Here is a 21,454-nt window from a genome sequence, read left to right on the forward strand (position 1 = left end):
GCAGAAAAGGAAATGCTCAGCACCGTGGAACGCCACTTTTGGGCTCGGGAAACAAGCACTGAGTGGTGGGATCACATCGTCATGGAAGTCTGGGATGACAAGCAGTGGCTGCAGAACTTTTGGATGAGAAAAGCTACTTTCACGGGACTGTGTGAGGAGCTCACCCCCACCCTGCGGTGCAAGGACAAGAGATTGAGAGTTGCCCTGCCAGTGGAGAAGCGGGTGGCTATTGCAGTCTGGAAGCTGGCAAATCTAGACAGCTACCGATCAGTCGGGAACCAGTTTGGAGTGGGAAAGTCGATCGTTGGAATCGTGTTGACGCAAGTTTGCAGGGCTATTAATCGCATCCTGCTAAGAAGAACCGTGACTCTGGGGAACGTGCAGGACATTCTGGATGGCTTTGCACAAATGGGTTTCCCTAACTGTGGAGGGGCCATTGATGGGATGCATATTCCTATTCTGGCACCACCTCACCTAGCATCCGAGTACATTAATTGGAAGGGGCATTTCTCTATGGTTCTCCAGGCGCTTGTGGATCACCGTGGGCATTTCATTGACATTTACACAAGCTGGCCTGTAAAGGTGCATGATGCATGCATCTTTCGGAACAGTGGCCTGTTCAGGAAGCTGCAGGCCGCGACTTTTTTCCCAGACCAGAAGATCACAGTAGGGGACGTCGAAATGCCCATTGTGATCCTTGGAGACCCCGCTTACTGGTTAATGCCTTGGCTCATGAAACCGTATACAGGGAAGCTTGACAGGAGCAAGGACCGGTTCAACTACAGGCTGAGCAGGTGCCGAATGACTGTGGAGTGTGCTTTTGGCCGTTTAAAGGGCCGCTGTGGATCTCTTTATGGGAAGCTAGACTTGGGGGAAAGCAGCATCCCTGCGGTTATATCCGCGTGCTGTACCCTCCATAATATTTGTGAAGGGAAGGGTGAAACATTCAGTCAGGAATGGACCTCCGAGGTTCAATGCCTGGAGGCTGAATTTGCACAGCCAGAGAGCAGGGCTACTAGAGAGGCCCAGCACAGGGCTACAAGGATTAGGGATGCCTTGAGGGAGGAATCTGAGGCTGAAGGCCAACAGTAATGTTTGGTGCCCTGCACGGAAGTGAAGTGCAGTGGTTACAATGATTTACAGTGCTTGTTTTTTCCTTGGGGTATGGTATCTTTCACTTTCTGCAATAACAAAAACTGTTTTAAAAGCCACAAATTCATTTATTGAAAAGAAAGTAAGTAAAAAGGCAGGGGGGTGGGGTGGTGAACTGTACAGTCAGAGGTTTGAATATGTCCTGCCTGGAGTGCTGTGCAATGACTGCTGCACTTCAGGATGAAAATGCTGCATGGTGATGGGGGTTGAGTGCAGAGGGTAAGGGTCGTAGTTCTCAGGGCTGGTGGGTGAACGTACAGGTGTTGGGGGAAGCTGGTGGTGGTAAGAACTTGGATGCTGGAGAAGGGGGTTTTGAGCTGACATTGGGGCACAAGGGAGAGAGGTTTGGGACGGGGGGGCGGGGGCGGCACAGTAGTGCTTTGCCTGCATGGCTACGAGTGACTGGATACAGTCCGTTTGGCGCACCAGGAGGCTTATCAGCTGCTTCGTGCTTTTCTTCTTAGCCAATTCCTTTCTCCTGCTTTCTCTTTCCCTCCAGTGCTGTATTTTTTCTCTCCAATCCTGCAGCTTCTTATTCTCTCTGGCAGACTGATTCATAACTGCTTTCACCATATCTTCTTTGCTTTTTCGTGGCTTTCTCCTCAGATTTTGTAGCTTTTCAGCAGTCTCTGATACGGCCAGTCGAGTAATAGTAGTAGTCAAGGACACGGTTATTAGAAAAAAGACAAAAATTGAAACATTTAACAGAGAGGCATCATTGTGTATAATCACAGTGAAGGAGTTTACAGTCTCATTTTAGCATACTTTCCACATACCAAACATAGCACAGAGAGCCCACAGCATGGAAGACATGGTGAGTAAGGGGGAATGAGTGCAGGAGTTAATTAATCCTGGAAGCCATCTCGCTGCCGCGGCTCACCTGGGAAGGGGAACTGATTGGTTCAGGGATGCACTGGGGTTTCTGTGCATTGGGGAAAGCAGAGAGCTGCGGGGGGACTTGCACTGAACACTATCCCAACATTTTCCACAGGAGTTAATCCTGGAAGATATCTCACTGCTGCGGATTACCTGGGAAGCAAGGGAGGGTCTTCTACAGCAATGCGGATTCTGCCCTGGCCCCTATGCAGCTTGCCTGTGTGCAGCAATGGTCCCCCCATCCCTCGCGGCACAGTGGCACGGACGCATTAGCCTGACTGGGACAAGGACCACGTTGTCTCTCCCTATAAACTTGCGCAAATGCATTGCCCATGCTCTGGCAGAAACTTTTGAAGAGATTACCGAGGCCGATTACCGCGACGTGATAGACCACATCAATGGGCTATTCCACATCCAGGCATGCATGCATGCAGCAATAACCCCTCCTCCTCTCCCGAAACATTTCCATCCTGAAAATACAAGCTGCTTACCGGGAACCTGCTCCTCTGCTTCTTCTTCACCAACAAGTTCCAGCTGCTGCGACTGGCTAGCTTCCTCCTGGCTTGAGAAGAGCTCCTGGCTGCATGCCTCCTGGGACTCTGGGGTGTCTCCCCCCACCCCAGTACCCTCACTTTCGGTTTCCTCCCCCCCTCCACCTCCCTCTCCTCTCCTTGCTCTGAACTGTCCATCATGGTCCTTGGATTGGCAGTGGGGTCACCCCCAAGTATCGCGTCCAGCTCCTTATAAAAACGGCAGGTCGTGGGGGCAGCACCTGAGCAGCGGTTTCCCTCGCGGGCTTTACAATAGGCACTCCGCAGTTCCTTTACTTTAACCCTGCACTGCACCGTGTCCCAGTCATGGCCCCTTTCCATCATGGCCTTTGATATCTGCCCATAGGTATCATAATTCCTAAGGCTGGAGCGCAGCTCTGACTGCACAGCTTCCTCACCAAAAACACTGATGAGGTCCATCAACTCACCATTGCTCCATGCTGGGGCTCGTTTGGAGCCTGGAGGCATGGTCACTGATTGATTGCACTCCACACCTGGCTGAGCAAACAGGAAGGGGATTTTTAAGATTCCTGGGGCATTTAAAGGGAGGGTCACCTGAGGCCAGGGCAGTAGAGTGCGAACTGATGAGCAGAGTGGCTGAACAGGTATTCTGGGATACCTCCTAATACCCAGGAGGCCAATTACAGCGCTTTTGGTAGCCACACTTGATGAGCAGCGCTGCATCACCAGTGCTGCAATCGTTATACCCCAAGCAGACCAGGTGTACAGCCAGCTCTGCAGCCAGGGAGTTGCAGAGCTGGATGTGCCTTACAGGTGTGGACGGTTACTAAGTTGCAGCGCCGTAAACCCACCACCAGCGCTGCAACTCTCCAGTGTAGCCAAGCCCTGTTGTAATTTCTCATTACACAAGGCTTCCCAGGAACCTATGCTGAAAGAGTCCTGCCATTGTGATGCACTTTCTGCTTTCTCGCTCTTTTTTTGTGTGTGTTCCTTTTGCTCTTATAGATAATTGCTTAATAGTTTTCTTGTTATTTGTTGGTGTGTAAGAGCGCTGAGAACTGGTAAAAGGTTTCTGTTTCTCTTCACCACCTTGATGTTCCAAAAATGTCAGATCCTGACCCCAGAACAATCAGGATTCAAACTGTGAGGGAAAAAGCCACAAAGTGCCTTCCTAACCAGCAGTTATTATCCTTCCCATATCTGGGACAGGGACTTGATGGTTGTCAGTTGTCATCTTCCCAATTCACTCAAAAAGCCAAGCTGGAGAAAGACAGGCACTTCAAACTTCGCTTGTGCAGGAGTGTTTTGGTGCCAAGTTTTCTGATACTGACAGCCTCAAAGTCATCTATTTGTACTGACATTTTTCATCTATGTCAAAAACTCAGGCTATAGTTGTCCCAGTGTCTTATATTTCAAGAGATTATTTCTGGAGGAAAAAGAAATAATTCTTGATGGGCAAACCATGCTTGCAAAGGCTTTTCCATACCCGCTGTAAACTCAGCCCCCAGAGCAGAGCACTCATCATCAATATGGTAGTCCGTCTTGGCACTGGTTTTCAATGGCAAGTGAAAGCCCTCCAATCAAAAATTTGGATACATCTTCTAAAGATACAGATGTTGTCACCACCTTGTCCTAGATCCTTATATGTCTGGATTCATGTTCCTTCTTACCTGGAGGCCGCCTCAGCTAATCCCATTTGGATTCTTACCTGGTGCCAGTTTTGTGGACAAACTTGACCCTTTAGATACTATTTGTCATTTAAGCATTTCAGTTAACTGCTGTTTAAAAATGTATTAGCAGCTGGTGTAAAAGGATTAAAAACCTTTAAAAACATGTTACCCCAAGGACTGACCATGACATTTGAAAGAGTTAAATCCTGTTTACAGGTGTTGAGTGGAGTTTAAAATCATATTAGCTCATGTGTTGGTTTTTAAAAAAAAAAACACTTTCCCCTAGATAATGATAGAATCATAGACTTTAAGGTCAGAAGGGATCATTGTGATCCTCTTGTCTGATGACACTGTTATTAGAAAAAACACTGATGACAACACAGGCTAAAGAATCTCACCCACCCACTCCTGTACAAAACCTATGTCTGAGCCATTGAAGTCCTCAAATCATGGTTTAAAGACTTCAGGATGCAGAGAATCTTCCAGCAAGTGACCTGTGCACCACGCTGCAGAGGAAGGTGAAAACCCCCCAGGGCCTCTGCTAATCTGCCCTGGAGGAAAATTCCTTCCCAACTCCAAATATGGCCATCAGCTAAATCTTGAGCATATGGGCAAGACTTTCCAGCCAGACACCCAGGAAAGAATTCTCTTCAGTAATGCAGATCCCACTCCATCTAACATCCGATCACAAGCCGTTCGGCATATTTACCACTGATAGAGACCAATTAAATTGCCGAAATTATCCCTTCCATAAACTTATCAAGCTTAGTCTTGAAGTCAGATTTGTCTTTTCCCCCACTACTCCCCGTGGAAGGCTGTTCCAGAACTTCACTCCTCTGATGGTTAGAAACCTTTGTCTAATTTCAAGTCTAAACTTCCTGATGGCCAGTTTATATCCATTTGTTCTTGTGTCCACATTGGTACTGAGCTTAAATAATTCCTCTCCCTCCCTGGTATTTATTCCTCTGATATATTCGTACAATCATAGCTCCCCTCAGCCTTCTTTTGGTTAGACTAAACAAGCCAAGGTCTTTGAGTCTCCTTTCATAAGACAGATTTTCCATTCCTTGGATCATCCTTGTAGCCCTTCTCTGTACCTGTTCCAGTTTGAATTCATCCTTCTTAAACATGGGAGACCAGAACTGCACACAGTATTCTAGATGAGGTCTCAACAGTGCCTTGTATAATTGTACTAACACTTCCTTATCTCTACTGGAAATAACTCACCTGATGCATCCCAAGACCGATTAGCTTTTTTCATGGCCAGATCACATTGGCGGCTCATAGTCATCCTGTGATCAACCAATACTCCAAGGTCCTTCTCCTCCTCTGTTACTTCCAACTGATGCGTCCCCAGTTTATAACAAAAATTCTTGTTATTAATCCCCAGATGCATGACCTTGCACTTTTCACTATTAAATTTCATCCTATTACTATTACTCCAGTTTACAAGGTCATCCAGATCTTCCTGTATGAAATTCCGGTCCTTCTCTGTATTGGCAAGATCTTCCAGCTTTGTGTTATCTTCAAATTTTATTAGCACATTCCCACTTTTTGTGCCAAGGTCAACAATAAAAAGATTAAATAAGATTGGCTCCCAAACTGATACCTGAAGAACTCCACTAGTAACCTCCCTCCAGCCTGACAGTTCACCTTTCAGTATGACTCGTTGTAGTCTTCCCTTTAACCAGTTCCTTATCCACCTTTCAATTTTCATATTGATCCTCATCTTTTCCAATTTAGCTAATAAGTCCCCATGTGGAACCGTATCAAATGCCTTACTGAAATCAAGGTAAATTAGATCCACCGCGTTTCCTTTGTCTAAAAAATCTGTTACCTTCTCAAAGGAGGAGATCAGGTTGGTTTGGCATGATCTACCTTTTGTAAAACCATGTTGTAATTTGTTCCAATTACCATTGACTTCAATGTCCTTAACGACTTTCTCCTTCAAAAAATTTTCCAAGACCTTGCATACTACAGATGTCAGACTAACAGGCCTGTAGTTGCCCGGATCACCTTTTTTCCCTTTCTTAAAGGCAGGAACTATGTTATCAACTCTCCAGTCATAGGGCACAAGCCCTGAGTTTACAGATTCATAAAAAATTCTTGCTAATGGGCTTGCAATTGTGCCAGTTCCTTTAACAGTCTTTGATGAAGATTATCTGGGCCCCCTGATTTAGTCCCATTAAGGGGGGAGGAATAGCTCAGTGGTTTGAGCACTGGCCTGCTAAACCCAAGGTTGTGAGTTCAATCCTTGAGGGGGCCACTTAGGGATCTGGGGCAAAATCTTGGTCCTGCTAGTGAAGGCAGGGGGCTGGACTCAATGACTTTTCAGAGTTCCTTCCAATTCTATGAGATAGGTGTATATCTCTATATATTTTATAAGCTGTTCGAATTTGGCTTCTACCTCAGATGTGGTAATATCTACCTCTATATCCTCATTCCCATTTGTCACCCTACCATTATCCCTAAGCTCCCCATTAGCCTCATTAAAGACTGAGGCAAAGTATTTGTTTAGATATTGGGCCATGTCTAGATTATCCTTGACCTCCACTCCATCCTCAGTGTTTAGTGGTCCCACTTCTTTCTTTGTTTTCTTCTTATTTATATGGCTTATAGAACATTTTTCTATTGGTTTGAATTCCCTTTGAAAAGTCCAACTCTACATGGCTTTTGGCCTTTCTCACTTTATCCCTACATGTTCTGACCTCAATAAAGTAGCTTTCCTTGTTGATCACTCCCATCTTCCACTCCCTGTAGGCTTTCTGCTTTTTCTTAATCACCTCTCTGAGATGCTTGCTCATCCAGCTTGGTCTACAACTCCTGCCTATGAATTTTTTCCCCTTTCTTGGGATGCAGGCTTCTCATAGTTTCTGCAACTTTGACGAACTAATTCCAGGCCTCCTCCACCTTTAGATACACAAGCTCTTCAGTCCAATCCACTTCCCTAACTAATTTCCTTAATTCTTTAAAGTTAGCCCTTTTGAAATAAAAAACCCTAGTCACAGATCTATTTTTGTTCATCCTTCGATTTAGTTTAAACTGAATTAGCTCATGATAAGGCCTAACGGAGAAAGGTGGGTTATCTGCCAGTAACTGAGGTGTTCCTGTTGCAAATCCTATTTAAACCTGCTGTATCTGACTGGAGGGTGTTTTCCCCTCTAACAATGGGGATCCCTGGAAAGTGAGGGAGCTCTGTGTCATCTTCTCATGGCTCATGCTAAAGAAATGTGGCACCCATGGGCTCTGGCAATCCCCAACTGCCTGAATAGCCCCTTGGGGTTACAAGGTAATGCCCTCTAAGGTAGCATTGAGGCTGCTGCAAATTATGCTGAGGACTCGGCCCAGGACTACACACTCCCCGCCCCACTCCCAGCTGCAGCTAGTGATTATTGGATGCATCTGAGAATCAGAGCCACAAAAACTAAATCACACCTTCATAGACATTACCTCCGAATTTGCTCTGATTCCTTCAGAGAACACTATTTACTTATAAGTAACTTCACTCTAGCTGAAATTTTCATGTGCCAAATGATGAAAATCAGTTTGCACCTCTCCATCCCAAATGAACTGCTGTTGCAAAACACCCACAAGTTGCTCTAGATCTATGGAAGCTCTAAAGGAAGTTCTACAGGAAAGACACTAAGGACTTTATTCTCAGTACTTAGATGTAATGTACAAGACATAGTGGGTGACTCAATGTAAATGTTGATTGTGTTCTCTCCTTTCCCCACTATGCGGTTCACAGCAACAGATAGGATGAACCTACCCAAAGCACAACTTAATATATTTAAGAAATTATTCAGGCAAAGTTTATTTTTACACAAAGCCTATACCAAATTTAGTTAGATCTTGAGTTATGTGCTGTGGAAGTGGTGGGAAAGTATAAACTACACCTCAGCAAATTTAATGTGAACACTGCATTAATGGAATTTCTTCACTCTCTCCTGTTCATGTTATTATAACGCCCCATCCCCATGGTATCTAAGAACCTTGGTATACATATCCATACTTGGCAACAGGCATTCAGGCCAGAAATTCTCCTTTTTTCTGATCCTTAACAAAATATCCCAGTTACTGGGGAGAGTGGAAACAATTCAAATCAGAGAAGATTCTTTCATAAATTAGCTGGGAGAGCCACACTCCACCCTCTTCCGAGTAAATTAGGTGAATGCGAGATCTAAGCAGACCATAGATCAGGGCAGAATAGAGCCCTGAGGCTTTCAAGTGTTTTTCACCTATTCCTCCCAGACTAGAATTATTATGCTGCCACTTTTTAATAAAGTCATAATATATCAGTGGTTTCAACAGCATGGCCATGTTAGAATTAAAAGAGAGGATCTCCAAATCCTATTAAAGTAATCTGACTATTCGCTTTTTGAAGTGCAAAGTGGTGATTATAGGATACCTTTGTATTTTTCTGTTCCTGCTGCAACTTGTTCTGAAACAAAGAAAACTTGTTTTGAAAATGCTTGACACTCACAACAATCTGTTCTTGGGCACTTGACAAGAGGGATTGTCCTTTCCTGACCACACCAGCGCTGTCTCTTTCTGTGCAACTCCCTGTAACTAATCCTTAGAAGTGTAAAAGGTACACATCATAACCCTCCCAAAGATAGGAGTGGCCATTTTTCCATAACAGGACAAAGCCAAAGAGACAAATGTTAATGATTCTTTCACATGTCTGTTGTTTCTTAAACTCCATTTCAGTAACTTTCAGGCCCTATCCAATTCAACTTAATTAATATGAATTAGCTATGTGAATTTATAATTGTAAATGGTTACACTTATTCCTATAGTGGATTTGTATTTAGGTCACATTTTGCAACAGCATTTGCTAGAGCAGTAACCTGTGATTATACTCTTCCTTATGTATCCGTAAGCTCTACAAAGAACAGTTTTGCATTTAACAATGATGTAATACAAAAAGTTCACCAAGGTGCTAAGGTCATAAGAGAAATGCAACACATACTGAATGGCAGATATGAACATCCATTTAATATACAAGTGTGACATTAAACCAGCTTTTTAGCTAAGGTTAGTATTTTCATTTTAAACTCAGACTTGGGACATTAAACATCTCTGCTATTTTTACACAAAACGAATTGAAACTTAATAGACTAAGTTCATATACTTGATATAATAATTATTGTTAAAATATTTCATTTGCTAATTCATATTTTGAGTTATATTTTATTTATTGATATGTATTTCTATAGTGCTCACCACAATAGTTCTGAAGTACCTCACAAGGTTAAGGATACATTAGCACCTGCATGGTAGAACTCTCATCTCTATCTCTGCCTTTTTAACTGTTTTTTTACAACACTAGGAGCTAGCGGAGGGTCTCTTATGAGACAACTATTTGGGGAAAAGTTTAGTTTAAGCAGATGTATCATGGACTACACTCTAAGGGTGATAGCCAAGATGTTCAAAAGTGATTAGTGATTTGGGGTGGCTTAACTTTGGGGTGCTAACTTACAATACTTTAAATGAACCCAATTTGCAAAGGGTGGGTGCTCTGGAGTTCATGAAAGCCAAGTCCTGTAAGGCGTTAAATTGAGCACCCAAAAGTTGAAGTAAATTGAAAATCTTGGCCAACTTTATTTGGTTGCAGTAGCATCACAACCTAGAATTCTTTGAAAGCAGCAAAGAGTCCTGTGGCACCTTATAGACTAACAGACATTTTGGAGCATGAGCTTTTGTGGGTGAATAACCACTTTGTCAGATGCATGCATTGACGAAGTGGGTATTCACCCACAAAAGCTCATGCTCCAAAACGTCTTAGTCTATAAGGTGCCACAGGATTCTTTGCTGCTTTTACAGATCCAGACTAACACGGCTACCCCTCTGATACTAGAATTCTTCGCAGATTCTTTTATCAGTTCAAATATATATATGCATCCTTTTTAGTATGTATGACTGAATCCACACTAAGCTGTTAGATAGTATTCACCTTGGGACATGGATTATATCTTCCTCATTGCATATGCTCATCCATAGAAGACTTTTTGCTGTTACATAAGCAAGGTGCTTGATCCCCATGCTTGGATCTGTTTTATGGAACCACCAGCAAGAAGCAGAATAAAGTAATCAAACTGTCCATGTGACAGCATGAAGACTTAGTTACTACTAATTAAACTAGATAGATACACAAACATACAGTGGGGTCCTAGTGTATAATAAAATTATGTGGCTGTGCAGATGGCTGAAAATTTTATATTTTTTCCAAGCTGCCAAACAAATCCACCAAAATAATGCCTCCTACTGTTCCTGAGCATCCCTGCCTGCCATTTTTCCTTTCTGTCTTCTTCACCTCAATCTGTTTCTTTTGTTCTGTGAGTTCCCTACAAAGAAGGGTTCGATACACTTCTGCTTTCATGTTGCTCCCCTTAAAGGGATAAGATGGGAGGCACCAAGGACACAGAGCAGTTTCTATCCTTAGCTCCATGAAAGAGGAGATTGTGTGGCCAACAGGAGCAGTAGGGTGAATCAAAGCACACAGTAGCAGAAGAGGGCACAGACTTTGTGGGTTCATAGGAAGGTTTGCAGGAGGCAGTAGCCACCATACAAAACTGTTTGACCTGCTTGCACCTCCATTCCACAGCCCTGCATGACACAAAACTGCCTCCAAACAATAACAATAGAAACTATGAGCTTCCTCCTCTCCATCACCACAGAAAAGTGTGAACTTCTGAAGCTAATCCCCATAAATCTATGAGGTGCGAACTCTAAACTCTATTCACCTCAAGGAAATGTTGACTTCTGAATTTAACTAGGACCCTTCACTCCTTCCAAACTTTTGGTTAGAGTCTATATACAATTTCTAATTTACTTCACATCCATGGTAGGAGAAAAAATTTTCACTGAACATGTCTTTTAAGGGTTAGCCCATTGTAGAAATGCCAGGTGGCACTGTTCTGCTACAAAGGAAACAATAATAGACATTATATTTTCATTTTGTTGTGCATTGGTAGAAATATTTCAGTAAAACTGCAGGTTATTTAATGATTTTTTAAAATCAAGTCACATTGTCTCAGAATTCAGTGTAGCCCAGCCACATCGATTATGAGGGTATTACTAATATACCACATAGCACAAAAAGCCTAGTCCATCTATCTGAAATAACAAATAAAAAACAAGTACAATAAACTAACTATGTTGAAGGCAAAATGGGTGCAAAGGAAAAGGAGCATGAGGGTTCTGGATTTCCTTGAAAGAGAGGTCAAGGAATTAGTTTGGAGGCAAGGTTTCATCTCCTTATATAATCTTCCACAACATGTTCAACTCTGAGAGGGAACAAACACATGGCCACTGCTTCCAGAGAACTCTGACCTTGGTCCCAAGAGCATGAATCTCTACTGATAATGCAGAAGAATCTAATTGCTGTTGAAATCTAAATATAAATTAAAGTACCTTTTAGACAACTATCAAAAATGGATTAAGAGAACTCTAACAAAAAAAGTGACGTTCCTGAATCATCTATAAATACTATATCTTAAAATCAAGAGTCTCTGAGGGTCTATTCTTTTATCAACATTTGTGAACTTACATTTGTGAATTTATATTGCATTAAAAATCATGTGAGCAACATGTATGAGCCCCATTAAACATCAATGGGAGAACAGACCCCCTGCATTTTAAACTGGCTTATCGATGCCTTCTGCCTCATTATTCGAAACAGATAAGTATTTCACTTCCTTCGCCTTCTCCCCATGGTATATAAATAGACTTTGTTTACTCAGATGAAGGCTTGTGGTCTTAGATCATAGCAGTTTTACTTCTGCTTTCTTAACTTCCATTTTCCCCAGGGGATTAGTCGGTGCTTAGGGTCCCAACTGTCTGTGAAGATAGGAGTCACTAGATTTTCTCTGCCACTGTGTGAATGCTCAGCTTCTTTGCTGGTGGATCATATGAAAGATATTCCAGAGTCATCATGGAAGTGTTTTATTTTAATGTAATCTCTCTAAATAAATGCAATACTAATTTAGTGAAAATTCCTAATTGCGTGATCCACACTGTGACAGGCTCACTCTATCTTCCCATTTGCTTGAGGGCCTTAACCACAGCTTTCCAGTGAACTCATTTGTAAAGATTATCCTCCTTAAAAAGGACATGGTTGATGCATATTTATTATTACTATTGTTTACTTCTGTAGTGCAGCAAGTGCAGACAGTAAATGAACTGAGCCATACTAGTAAATCCCAAACCTGAGGAGCTTCAAGTTTAAAGTTTCAAGTGGTTACAAAACAAAAACAGCAGAAACACAGAACAGTGCATGGCAATTATAGCTGTAATGCTTTATTGAACAGGTGTGATTTTTGTAGGAGAAGGAAAGAGCTAGACAGGATGTTACTGAGATACTGTTCCAAACATAAAAGGCAGTAAGAAAAATGTGTGAAGTAAGGAGTGGGGGAGGTGTGGGTAGAACGGATGGAGGAAGACGGGATGTAGGAAGATTAGGACAAAGATGTAATCAGAGCCAGAGTTAGATAGCTTTGCAAATGAGAGGTCTGAAAGGACTGCAAGAGAAAAGAGGAAGCCTGTACAGAGATTCAAGACAGGTAATTACAGTGGCTCTAACAAAATTTAATTACTTCAGGTACTGAAAAAAAAGTTCAGCCCCTCAAAACAGAAAGACTAAATAGCAATGCAACAGCGACTAATCATCGGGGCAATCAGCCAACCAACAACCCTTGAAGGTGGGTTTGCTTCAGTGTAGATGTGCATCATCAAACCATTCTTTTTACTCTGCTAGGCCTTGGCTACACTCACACTTTACAGCGCTGCAACTGGGGTTTGAAAAAACACCCCCCTAAGCGCTGCAAGATACAGCGCTGTAAAGCGTCAGTGTAATCAGGGCAGCAGCGCTGGGAGCGCGGCTCCCAGCGCTGCACGCTACACCCGTAAGAGATGTGGTTTACATGCAGCGCTGGGAGAGCTCTCTCCCAGCGCTGCCGCTCTGACTACACTCACACTTCAAAGCGCTGCCGTGGCAGCGCTCCCGCAGCGCTGCTGGGGCAGCACTTTGAAATTCCAAATGTAGCCATACCCCTAGTTTGGCTCCATTCTGATAAGCATAGGCAGGTTACTGAATTATACAGGAATTCTGCTTGGACATTCACAAGAACAGGGCAGGTAGTCAGAGGGAAAAAGGATGAGATGAGATCCATTAAGAGTCACAGAAATGTAGGGGTGAAAGAGACCTTGAGAGGTCGTCAAGTTCAGCCCCCTGCTCTGAGGCAGGACCTAGTAAACCTAGCCCATCCCTGACAGGTATTTTTATCCAACCTGTTCTTAAAAACCTCCAATGACCGGGAATCTACAGCCTCTCTTGGAAGCCTATTCTAGAGCTTAACTACCCCTAGGGCTGGTCTACACTACAGGGGAAAATCGATCTTAGATACGCAACTTCAGCTACGTGAATAACGTAGCTGAAGTCAAAGTATCTAAGATCGAATTACTCACCGTCCTCACGGCGCGGGATCGATGTCTGCGGCTTCCCCTGTCGATTCCGCAACTCCGTTCGGGTTGGTGGAGTTACGGAATTGATATAAGCGCATTCGGGGATCGATATATCGCTTCTAGATGAGACGCGATATATCAATCCCCGAGCAATCGATTGCTACCCGCCGATATGGCGGGTAGTGAAGACGTACCCTTAGTTAGGAAGATTTTCCTAATATATAAACTAAATCTCCCTTGCTGCAGAGTAATCCCATTACTTCTTGCTCTACTTTCAGCAGACATGGAGAACAATTGATCTCTGTTCTCTTTACAACAGTCTTTAATATATTTGAAGACTGTTACCAGGCCCCCTTTCAGTTTTCTTTTCTCAAGACTAAAAAGGCCCAGGTTTTTTTAAAACTCTTTCCTCATAGATCAACTTGTCTAAACCTTTTATCATTTTTGTTGCTTTCCTCTGGACTCTCTCCAATTTATCCACATCTTTCCAAAAGTATGGTGCCCAGAACTGGACACAGTACTCCAGCTGAGGCCTCACCAGTGCTGAGTAGAGAAGGACAATTACTTCTCATGTCTCGCATACAACACTCTTGTTAATACACCCAGAAATGATATCGGCCATTTCACAACTACATCATGTCACTGACTCATATTCAATATATGATACACTATAATCCCTAGATCTTTTTCAGCAGTACTACTACCTAGCCAACTATTCCCCATTTTGTAGTTATGCATTTTATTTTACCTTCCTAAGTACTCTGAACTTGTCTTTATTGAATTTCATTTTGTTAATTTCAGACCAATTCTATAGTTGTTTTGAATTCTATTCTCTCGTCCTATGTGCTTGAAACCCTCCCCATCTTGATGTCATCTGCAAATTTTATAAGCATACTCTCCACTCCATTATCCAGACCATTAATGAAAATACTGATTAGAACTGGAATCAGGACTGGCCCCTGTGGGACTTCTCTAGATACACCCTTTCAGTTTGATAACAAACTGCTGATACCTGTTCTTTGAGTATAGTCTTTCAACTAGTTGTATAACCCTCTTATAGTAATTTCATTTAGACCACATTTCCCTAGTTTGCTTATGAGGCTGTCATGTGAGATTGCATCAAAAGCATTACTAAAATCAAAGCATATGATATCTAATGCTTCCTGCCTATCCACTAGGCCAGTTACCCTGTTAAAGAAGGGAATGAGGCTGGTTTGGCATGATTTCTTCTTGATAAATCCAGGTTGTCTATTCTTTATAACCCTATTATCCTCTAAGTGCTTACAAACTGATTTTTTAATCATGTGTTCCACAATCTTTCCAGGTATCTAAGTTTGGCTGATTGGTCTATAAGTCCTCTTTGTCCCTTCTCTTAAAGACAGGTCCTATGTCTGCCCTTCTCTAGTCCTCTGGGACCCCACCCATCCTCCCTGGGTTCTCAAAAGGTAACTGCTAATGGTTCTGAGATTGCTTCTTCTGGTGCCTTAAGTACCCGAATGGATGAATTTCATCAAGCCCTGACAACTTGAATATATTCAACTTATCTAATTATTCTTTCACCTGCTTTTTTCCTGTTTTGGTTTGTGTTCCTTCCCTCTTGTTGTTATTATTAAGCGTGCTGACCATCTGGTCACCAGTAACCTTTTTAGTGTAGACTGAAGCAAAATAGGCATTAAACACCTCTGCTTTCTTGATGTCATCAATTATTAATTCTCCTTCCCCATTAAGTAGATGACCTACACTTTTCTTTGTCATTCTCTTGCTCCTAGTGTATTTAAAGAACCTCTTCTTACAGCCTTTTATGTTCCTTGCTAGGTGTAACTCATTTTGTGCTTCAGGGCTTGGCTACACTGGAGAGTTGCAGCGCTGGTGGTGGGTTTACAGCGCTGCAACTTAGTAAGTGTCCACACCTGCAAGGCACATCCAGCGCTGCAACTCCCTGGCTGCGGAGCTGGCTGTACACCTGGTCTGCTTGGGGTATAACGATTGCAGCACTGGTGATGAAGCACTGCTCATCAAGTGTGGCCACCAAAAGCGCTGTAATTGGCCTCCAGGGTATTAGGAGGTATCCCAGAATGCCTGCTCACAACAAACCGGAAGAATGGCTGAACTCCGAGCTCCCCCGAGCTGCTTATCTAAAAAACAAACACAGCTCCTGTTTGCTCGATCCAGCAGAGGCAGGCAGGAGAATTGCTTTGGAAGGTTCACAGCTGTTTGCTTGAAGAGAGAAGTCACACAGCAGAGGGGGAGGGGGGAGTCTGTGTTGAGCAGCTGCTTATGTGGTCTGAAGGCTATTTAGGAGTGCATAATTTGCATTTAGTGAATAAGAGAGGGGTGGGGGAAGGGCTCGAAACTTTTAAATTGATTGCAGGTTGGTGATGTGTATGTTCCAGTCCTTAGAACTTGCAAGGCAGGGAGCTGACAGATCCAAAAATCTACTCTCTCTCTCTACCCCACATTCCCCCTCACCCCCCTCTTTTGAAAAGCACGTTGCAGCCACTGGAACGCTGGGATAGCTGCCCACAATGCACCACTCCCAACAGCGCTGCAAATGCTGCAAATGTGGCCACACTGCAGCGCTGGTAGCTGTCAGTGTGGCCACACTGCAGCGCTTTCCCTATACAGCTGTACGAAGACAGTTGTAACTCCCAGCGCTGTACAACTGTAAGTGTAGCCATACCCTTAGTCTTTCTGAATTTATCCCTATACTTGTGCTATCTCTTTTGTACTGCTCCTTAGCAATTTGTCCCTGTTTCTACTTTTTGTAGGATATGTGAATCAGCAAAACAAACTAAAACTGTTATTTATTTATCTGGATTGATGAAACATGCCTGTCTGTACTCTAGGCCGGGGTAGGCAACATATGGCATGCGTGCCAAAGGTGGCACAAGAGCTGATTTCAGTGGCACTCACACTGCACGGGTTCTGGCCACCGGTCTGGGGGGCTCTGCATTTTAATTTAATTTTAAATGAAGCTTCTTAAACATTTAAAAAAACGTATTTACTTTACATACAACAATAGTTTAGTTATATATAATAGACTTATAGAAAGAGATGTTTAAAAAACCTTATTTACTTTACATACAACAATAGTTTAGTTGTATATAATAGACTTATAGAAAGAGACCTTCTAAAAATGTTAAAATGTATTACTGGCACGCGAAACCTTAAATCAGAATGAATAAATGAAAACTCGGCACATCACTTCTGAAAGGTTGCCAACCCCTGCTCTAGGCAAATGTGTAATATAAAAGCTATAAATTTGACCAAGAACACACCTTAATCATTTAACTAACCAACATTTCAAATCCCAGTATCCATCTAGATTATTAAAACCCAGCTCCCCCCAAATCCAGACACTTCATCCTGCCCTCTCTTCTTTTCAAAAGCCCAGAAGAAAAACTGGGCCTTGCAGAAATCCCTGGAGACAAACACATAGGTCTTCACTTAGATTTAGCAGTCTTGAGTGTGTCCCTTTAGGGAACCCCACTATCTGTTTATCAAATCAGTTGATCAATGGTATTTTTAGAGCACCTATCTCTATAGTATATAAGAGCAAATAATGCTTATTGCCCAAATTTTTAAACATGACATGCATCAAACGAAATGGGTATTCACTCATGAAAGCTCATGCTCCAATACGTTTGTTAGTCTATAAGGTGTCACAGGACTCTTTGCTGCTTTTACAGATCCAGACTAACATGGCTACCCCTCTGATTCAAATTTTTAAAGTTAGCCTACATAATGTTCTAACTTTCAATAAAATAAAACAGCTTACGTGAAGTACTCTTTTTATATTCCAAGTTTGCCAAACGAAAAGCCTTATTTTGTGGATTATCCTTATTGATAAAATATATCTACAGATAAATTAGATATTCTTTCAGTAGAAATAGATTCTTTCCTCATCCATATTTCATTTCACACAGTGCTCTGTGTTCTTTAATACTTGTTTTTCTTTTCCTACAGTCAAAGCTTCAATGATAAGTGACCAGAAACAAGTATTCCAGCCCTCCTATCTTGGCTGAAATCCACATAATGCATGACAGCACTGAAAATCCCTGGCAGGCACCTCAGAAGCTAACATACCATATCTTAAGTGTCAGACTTAATTAGCCAAGAAGCCACTTTCAAAGCTGTACATGAAAAATGTGATTAAACTAGAATGACTTTGTTATATGTATTGTACGATGTAGTATATACACCCAGAGCGTATTATCTTGATTTGAAATGCTATTCTGTTAAAAAACATCTTCCTCATTAATGCTTAGTTTAGTAATTTGCTATATTTGCCTATAATACTGTATCTTACAATTAAAAATGGTTTTGGCATTAAGGTTGCCCTATACAAAAACATAATATAATGTATTACAAAGAAGAATGTTATCATTTATGCTTTAACAAAATATTACTCCCTTCCTCCCCATTTACCTGCCTTCTTTTTATGTATAATTCATATCAGGATGCTGCCCTGTCAGTGACTATGAGTTTTGATTTGAAGAATCATAAAACTGAATTAACTCCATCACGAATCTTACACAGCTGGGTCATTTTCTATGGCTATGTTAGAATTTACTGGCTCTTTGAGGCTCAGGGAGAAAGCCCATCTGGGGAAAATAAAATCTGCCCTCAGCTGATCCTTGGAAAGAAAACCCACTACTTCTGTTTCTACTGCAAGGCTTTAGCCAAGACCAGCAAGAGTTTCTTTGTTTTTTTTTTCATAATTGCTGCTGTCAAAGATGGTTCCTGGGACCCAATATTGAGAGTGATTTTTGGTGGATCTTATGTTTTTTTGTTTTGTTTAGTTCTGTTAAGTGTGACTGCAAATCATTATCACCACCAACTGGATTGCCATTAATGCACATGAAGATAATGCTTTGGATAGTGAGTAGGTAAAACACCACAGTTGTGGTTGACTTGACCAGACCCAGCTAAACCCACTTTAAGCACAAAGTACACATTTAGTACACATCCAGATTTAGCAAGCTTTGGAAGTAAAACCAAAGAAGCATGAGGTATCATACAGAAACTTCAAGCTGTAGGATGTAATATATACATTTGGTATTCAATAGCAGATGTACCTTGGAATGCCTTTCATGCAGTGAGAGCCTTCATATAGGGCAATCTTTACAAGTGCCTGGACAATACAAAGTAGAGAACAATAGCAAAGGATATATAATGCTAATATGCTCTTGAAGGATGATGAAGACTGGTGGGGAAAGGTGTGTGTCTTCATGGCTCTAACTTTTTTCTTTGGGGATTGTGAATATTTTTTAACCGTTTTCTCTTTAATTGGCATGCCTGGTAGAGAGTCATTTATTGCAAGACACAGGATTCCAATGCATGCACTGCTTTGTGAAGGACATATTAAATAATAATGGATGACCAGGTTTCTAAATGTAACTTATCATTTGTTGCTGCAAATCGTAAGTTCTAATAAACAAAAAGTTCTGACAGACGATTTTAGAAAAGATGATTGGATGTCAGGATTATTTGGAATTTTCTCAATTCTTGGGGTTCTCTTCCACGGTACAGAAAACTTACCTAATATGTTGTGGTGCATCCTGGAGTTGTAAAGCTCAGATGCATAATATTCCATTATTAGTATTTATGCAGTGCCATGGGCGTGTAGCTAGAGTACATCTCTTTTCCATTATCTTCATTGATTATTACCTTCCTTCCTCCCTCCCCTCCCATTTTACATTTTTAAACTTTATTATAATTATAGTTTAAATATAATACAGACACACACACAAGATCACAAATGGATAGCTGACGTGTGGATGTAGGAAAGCTGATTTTTAAAAATCTACCGTTAAAAGATCCTGAGTGGATCTAAAACAATCACTTGAATGTTTGTGTTCAGAAGGTATTTTTTTTCATGGAACCCCTTTTATTAGCAACTTGGGAGAAGACTATATTACAGATTTAATTCTTCCCTATAATCTTGTACTGTGATGTTTACTTGTGCCCACGTAAGGGTAGGAAATAAAAATTGAAGAAAATTTTTCATGAATTGTAAATACTAAACTTTTTAAGGTGATCCAAAGTATCATAGATGGAAACCAAGAGTTTCAGGGTACTAGCGAAGACTTTTTTTAAAACAGTGTAAAGAATATCAATAGCTATTTTGTCTAAGATGTGGACAGCCATATAATTGACTTAATACAGAAACACAGGACACAGGACTGGAAAGGACATCCTGGGTCACTAAGTCCAGTGCCCTGCTATTGTCACCATATAATCCCAATCATAAATTTCTCAAGCTCCATCTTAAAACTAGTTAGGTCATTTGCCCCAACTCCTCTGAGTGGAATGCTGTTCCACAACCTCACTGCTTCTAATTTCCAGTTTATACCCATTTGTTCTTGTGCCAACATTGCTCTTTAGCTTATATAGCTCTTGTCATTCCTAGTGTTTATTCTCCTCAAGTATTTTTAGCAAGCAATCACAACCCCTTTCAACCTTTATTTTGCTAGGCTAAACAAGTCAAGTTTTCTTAGTCTCCTCTTATAAAAGTATGAAGGCAGATGAGTTGAGACACTGGCTGATGTCGCTACATGAAGAATGGTTGCTAAAACAAATGTACGGAGAGTCATTCCAAAATGTATTACAAAAAGCTGGAAACCACTGGCTGAGCACGTAAGCCCCACTCAAGCCGGGACCCATACAGAGCATGCAAGGGCATGTAAATCTGTAATGCAACATTAAGCAAACACACCAGTGAGTGGGTGGATGGCAACAGTATTATTCAGAAACAAATTTTAAGGAACACATTGTTTTAGTCAAGTTGGAAAGAGCACAGAAACCCTGAAGTATGAGTATTTATTGGGATATGGGTTTTCCACTCTTTTGCAATTTTTGATAAGTAAAATACTTAGTTAGGCTAATACTGGGATAAAGGACTAAATTCAGCCCTAACCTGCACTCCCTGCAACACCATTGACAGTCATGGGCTGCACAGGGTGCAAGTCAGGGCAGAAACTCAGCCAGAACATGTCTAACAACTGAACATAATCTGTATAAACAAACAAGCATTATTTACAATATTCCTTCATGAAATCCCAGGCTCAGAGTCTGCATGTTCTTTAAAGACACAGTTCATGCACACTTGAATGCCTACTTAAGAAAAAAATCAAGAGCTTTCCCATGGAAACTACAGAGATATTTTGTTTCACGTGTACTGCACAAACACGGATGCTAGCTTTCCACAATGCACTATAAGTTCTTATGCTAGCCACATATTTTTGGACGTCTTTGGCACACTTTTAGACAGATGTCTCACACAAGTTTAAAGGTTTGTCTATTCTGGGGAAATGTGTGTTGTTTTCAAATGTGCTAACATACATGTTTGAATTCAAACGCTCAAATACACCTTAGCCCCTAGCGTAGAGAGTCATGTTAAAAATGAATTAGCTGGTTGTGGTAAAAATGTGTTAGCTGGTCCTAAGGCTTGGGCCACATTACGAAATGTTACCATAAAACATGCCTTAGTTTGGCACATGTTTCTTTGTGTCCACACTTACTTTTGAGTCCTGGTAGTAAAACTCTAAGCCCTCGTCCAGACTAACCCGCGGCATCGGCGGGTTAAAATCGATTGCTCGGGGATCGATATATCGCGTCTAGTCTGGACGCGGTGTATCGATCCCTGAGCGCGCTTACATCGATTCCGGAACTCCATCAATCCGAACGGAGTTCCGGAATCGACACGGAGAGCCGCGGACATCGATGCAGCGCCGTCCAGACTGGTGAGTACCTCGATTTTAGAAATTCGACTTCAGC

The 21,454-nt window shown here is 41.9% G+C and overlaps 2 protein-coding genes across 5 annotated transcripts in view; one reads left to right on the forward strand and one right to left on the reverse strand.

Moving 5' to 3' along the window:
* The window catches only part of LOC127048722 (uncharacterized), a 94,779-nt gene that overhangs the window by 66,451 nt on the left and 6,874 nt on the right, over nucleotides 1–21,454 (forward strand). Inside the window, exon 2 of the mRNA XM_050948591.1 lies at nucleotides 795–1,810. Coding sequence (XP_050804548.1) covers nucleotides 795–1,092 — 298 coding nt within the window. The 3' untranslated portion in view covers nucleotides 1,093–1,810. The remainder of the gene's footprint in view (nucleotides 1–794; nucleotides 1,811–21,454) is intronic.
* The window catches only part of BABAM2 (BRISC and BRCA1 A complex member 2), a 337,614-nt gene that overhangs the window by 16,390 nt on the left and 299,770 nt on the right, over nucleotides 1–21,454 (reverse strand). The window contains exons 12-13 of one of the 4 annotated variants that reach the window (XM_050948584.1): nucleotides 8,619–8,651; nucleotides 4,956–7,815 (exon numbers count right to left, since the gene is read on the reverse strand). The exons of 1 other annotated variant lie outside the window; for it this stretch is intronic. In XM_050948584.1, the coding sequence (XP_050804541.1) occupies nucleotides 7,752–7,815; nucleotides 8,619–8,651 (97 nt within the window). In that variant the 3' untranslated portion in view covers nucleotides 4,956–7,751. Of the gene's footprint in view, nucleotides 1–4,955; nucleotides 7,816–8,618; nucleotides 8,652–18,757; nucleotides 18,810–21,454 lie in introns of those variants that run through there. 2 more of the 4 variants (XM_050948585.1, XM_050948587.1) reach the window with 2 other exon arrangements.

The sequence above is a fragment of the Gopherus flavomarginatus genome, chromosome 4 (assembly GCF_025201925.1).
Source record: "Gopherus flavomarginatus isolate rGopFla2 chromosome 4, rGopFla2.mat.asm, whole genome shotgun sequence".
Classification (NCBI taxonomy): Eukaryota; Metazoa; Chordata; order Testudines; family Testudinidae; genus Gopherus; species Gopherus flavomarginatus.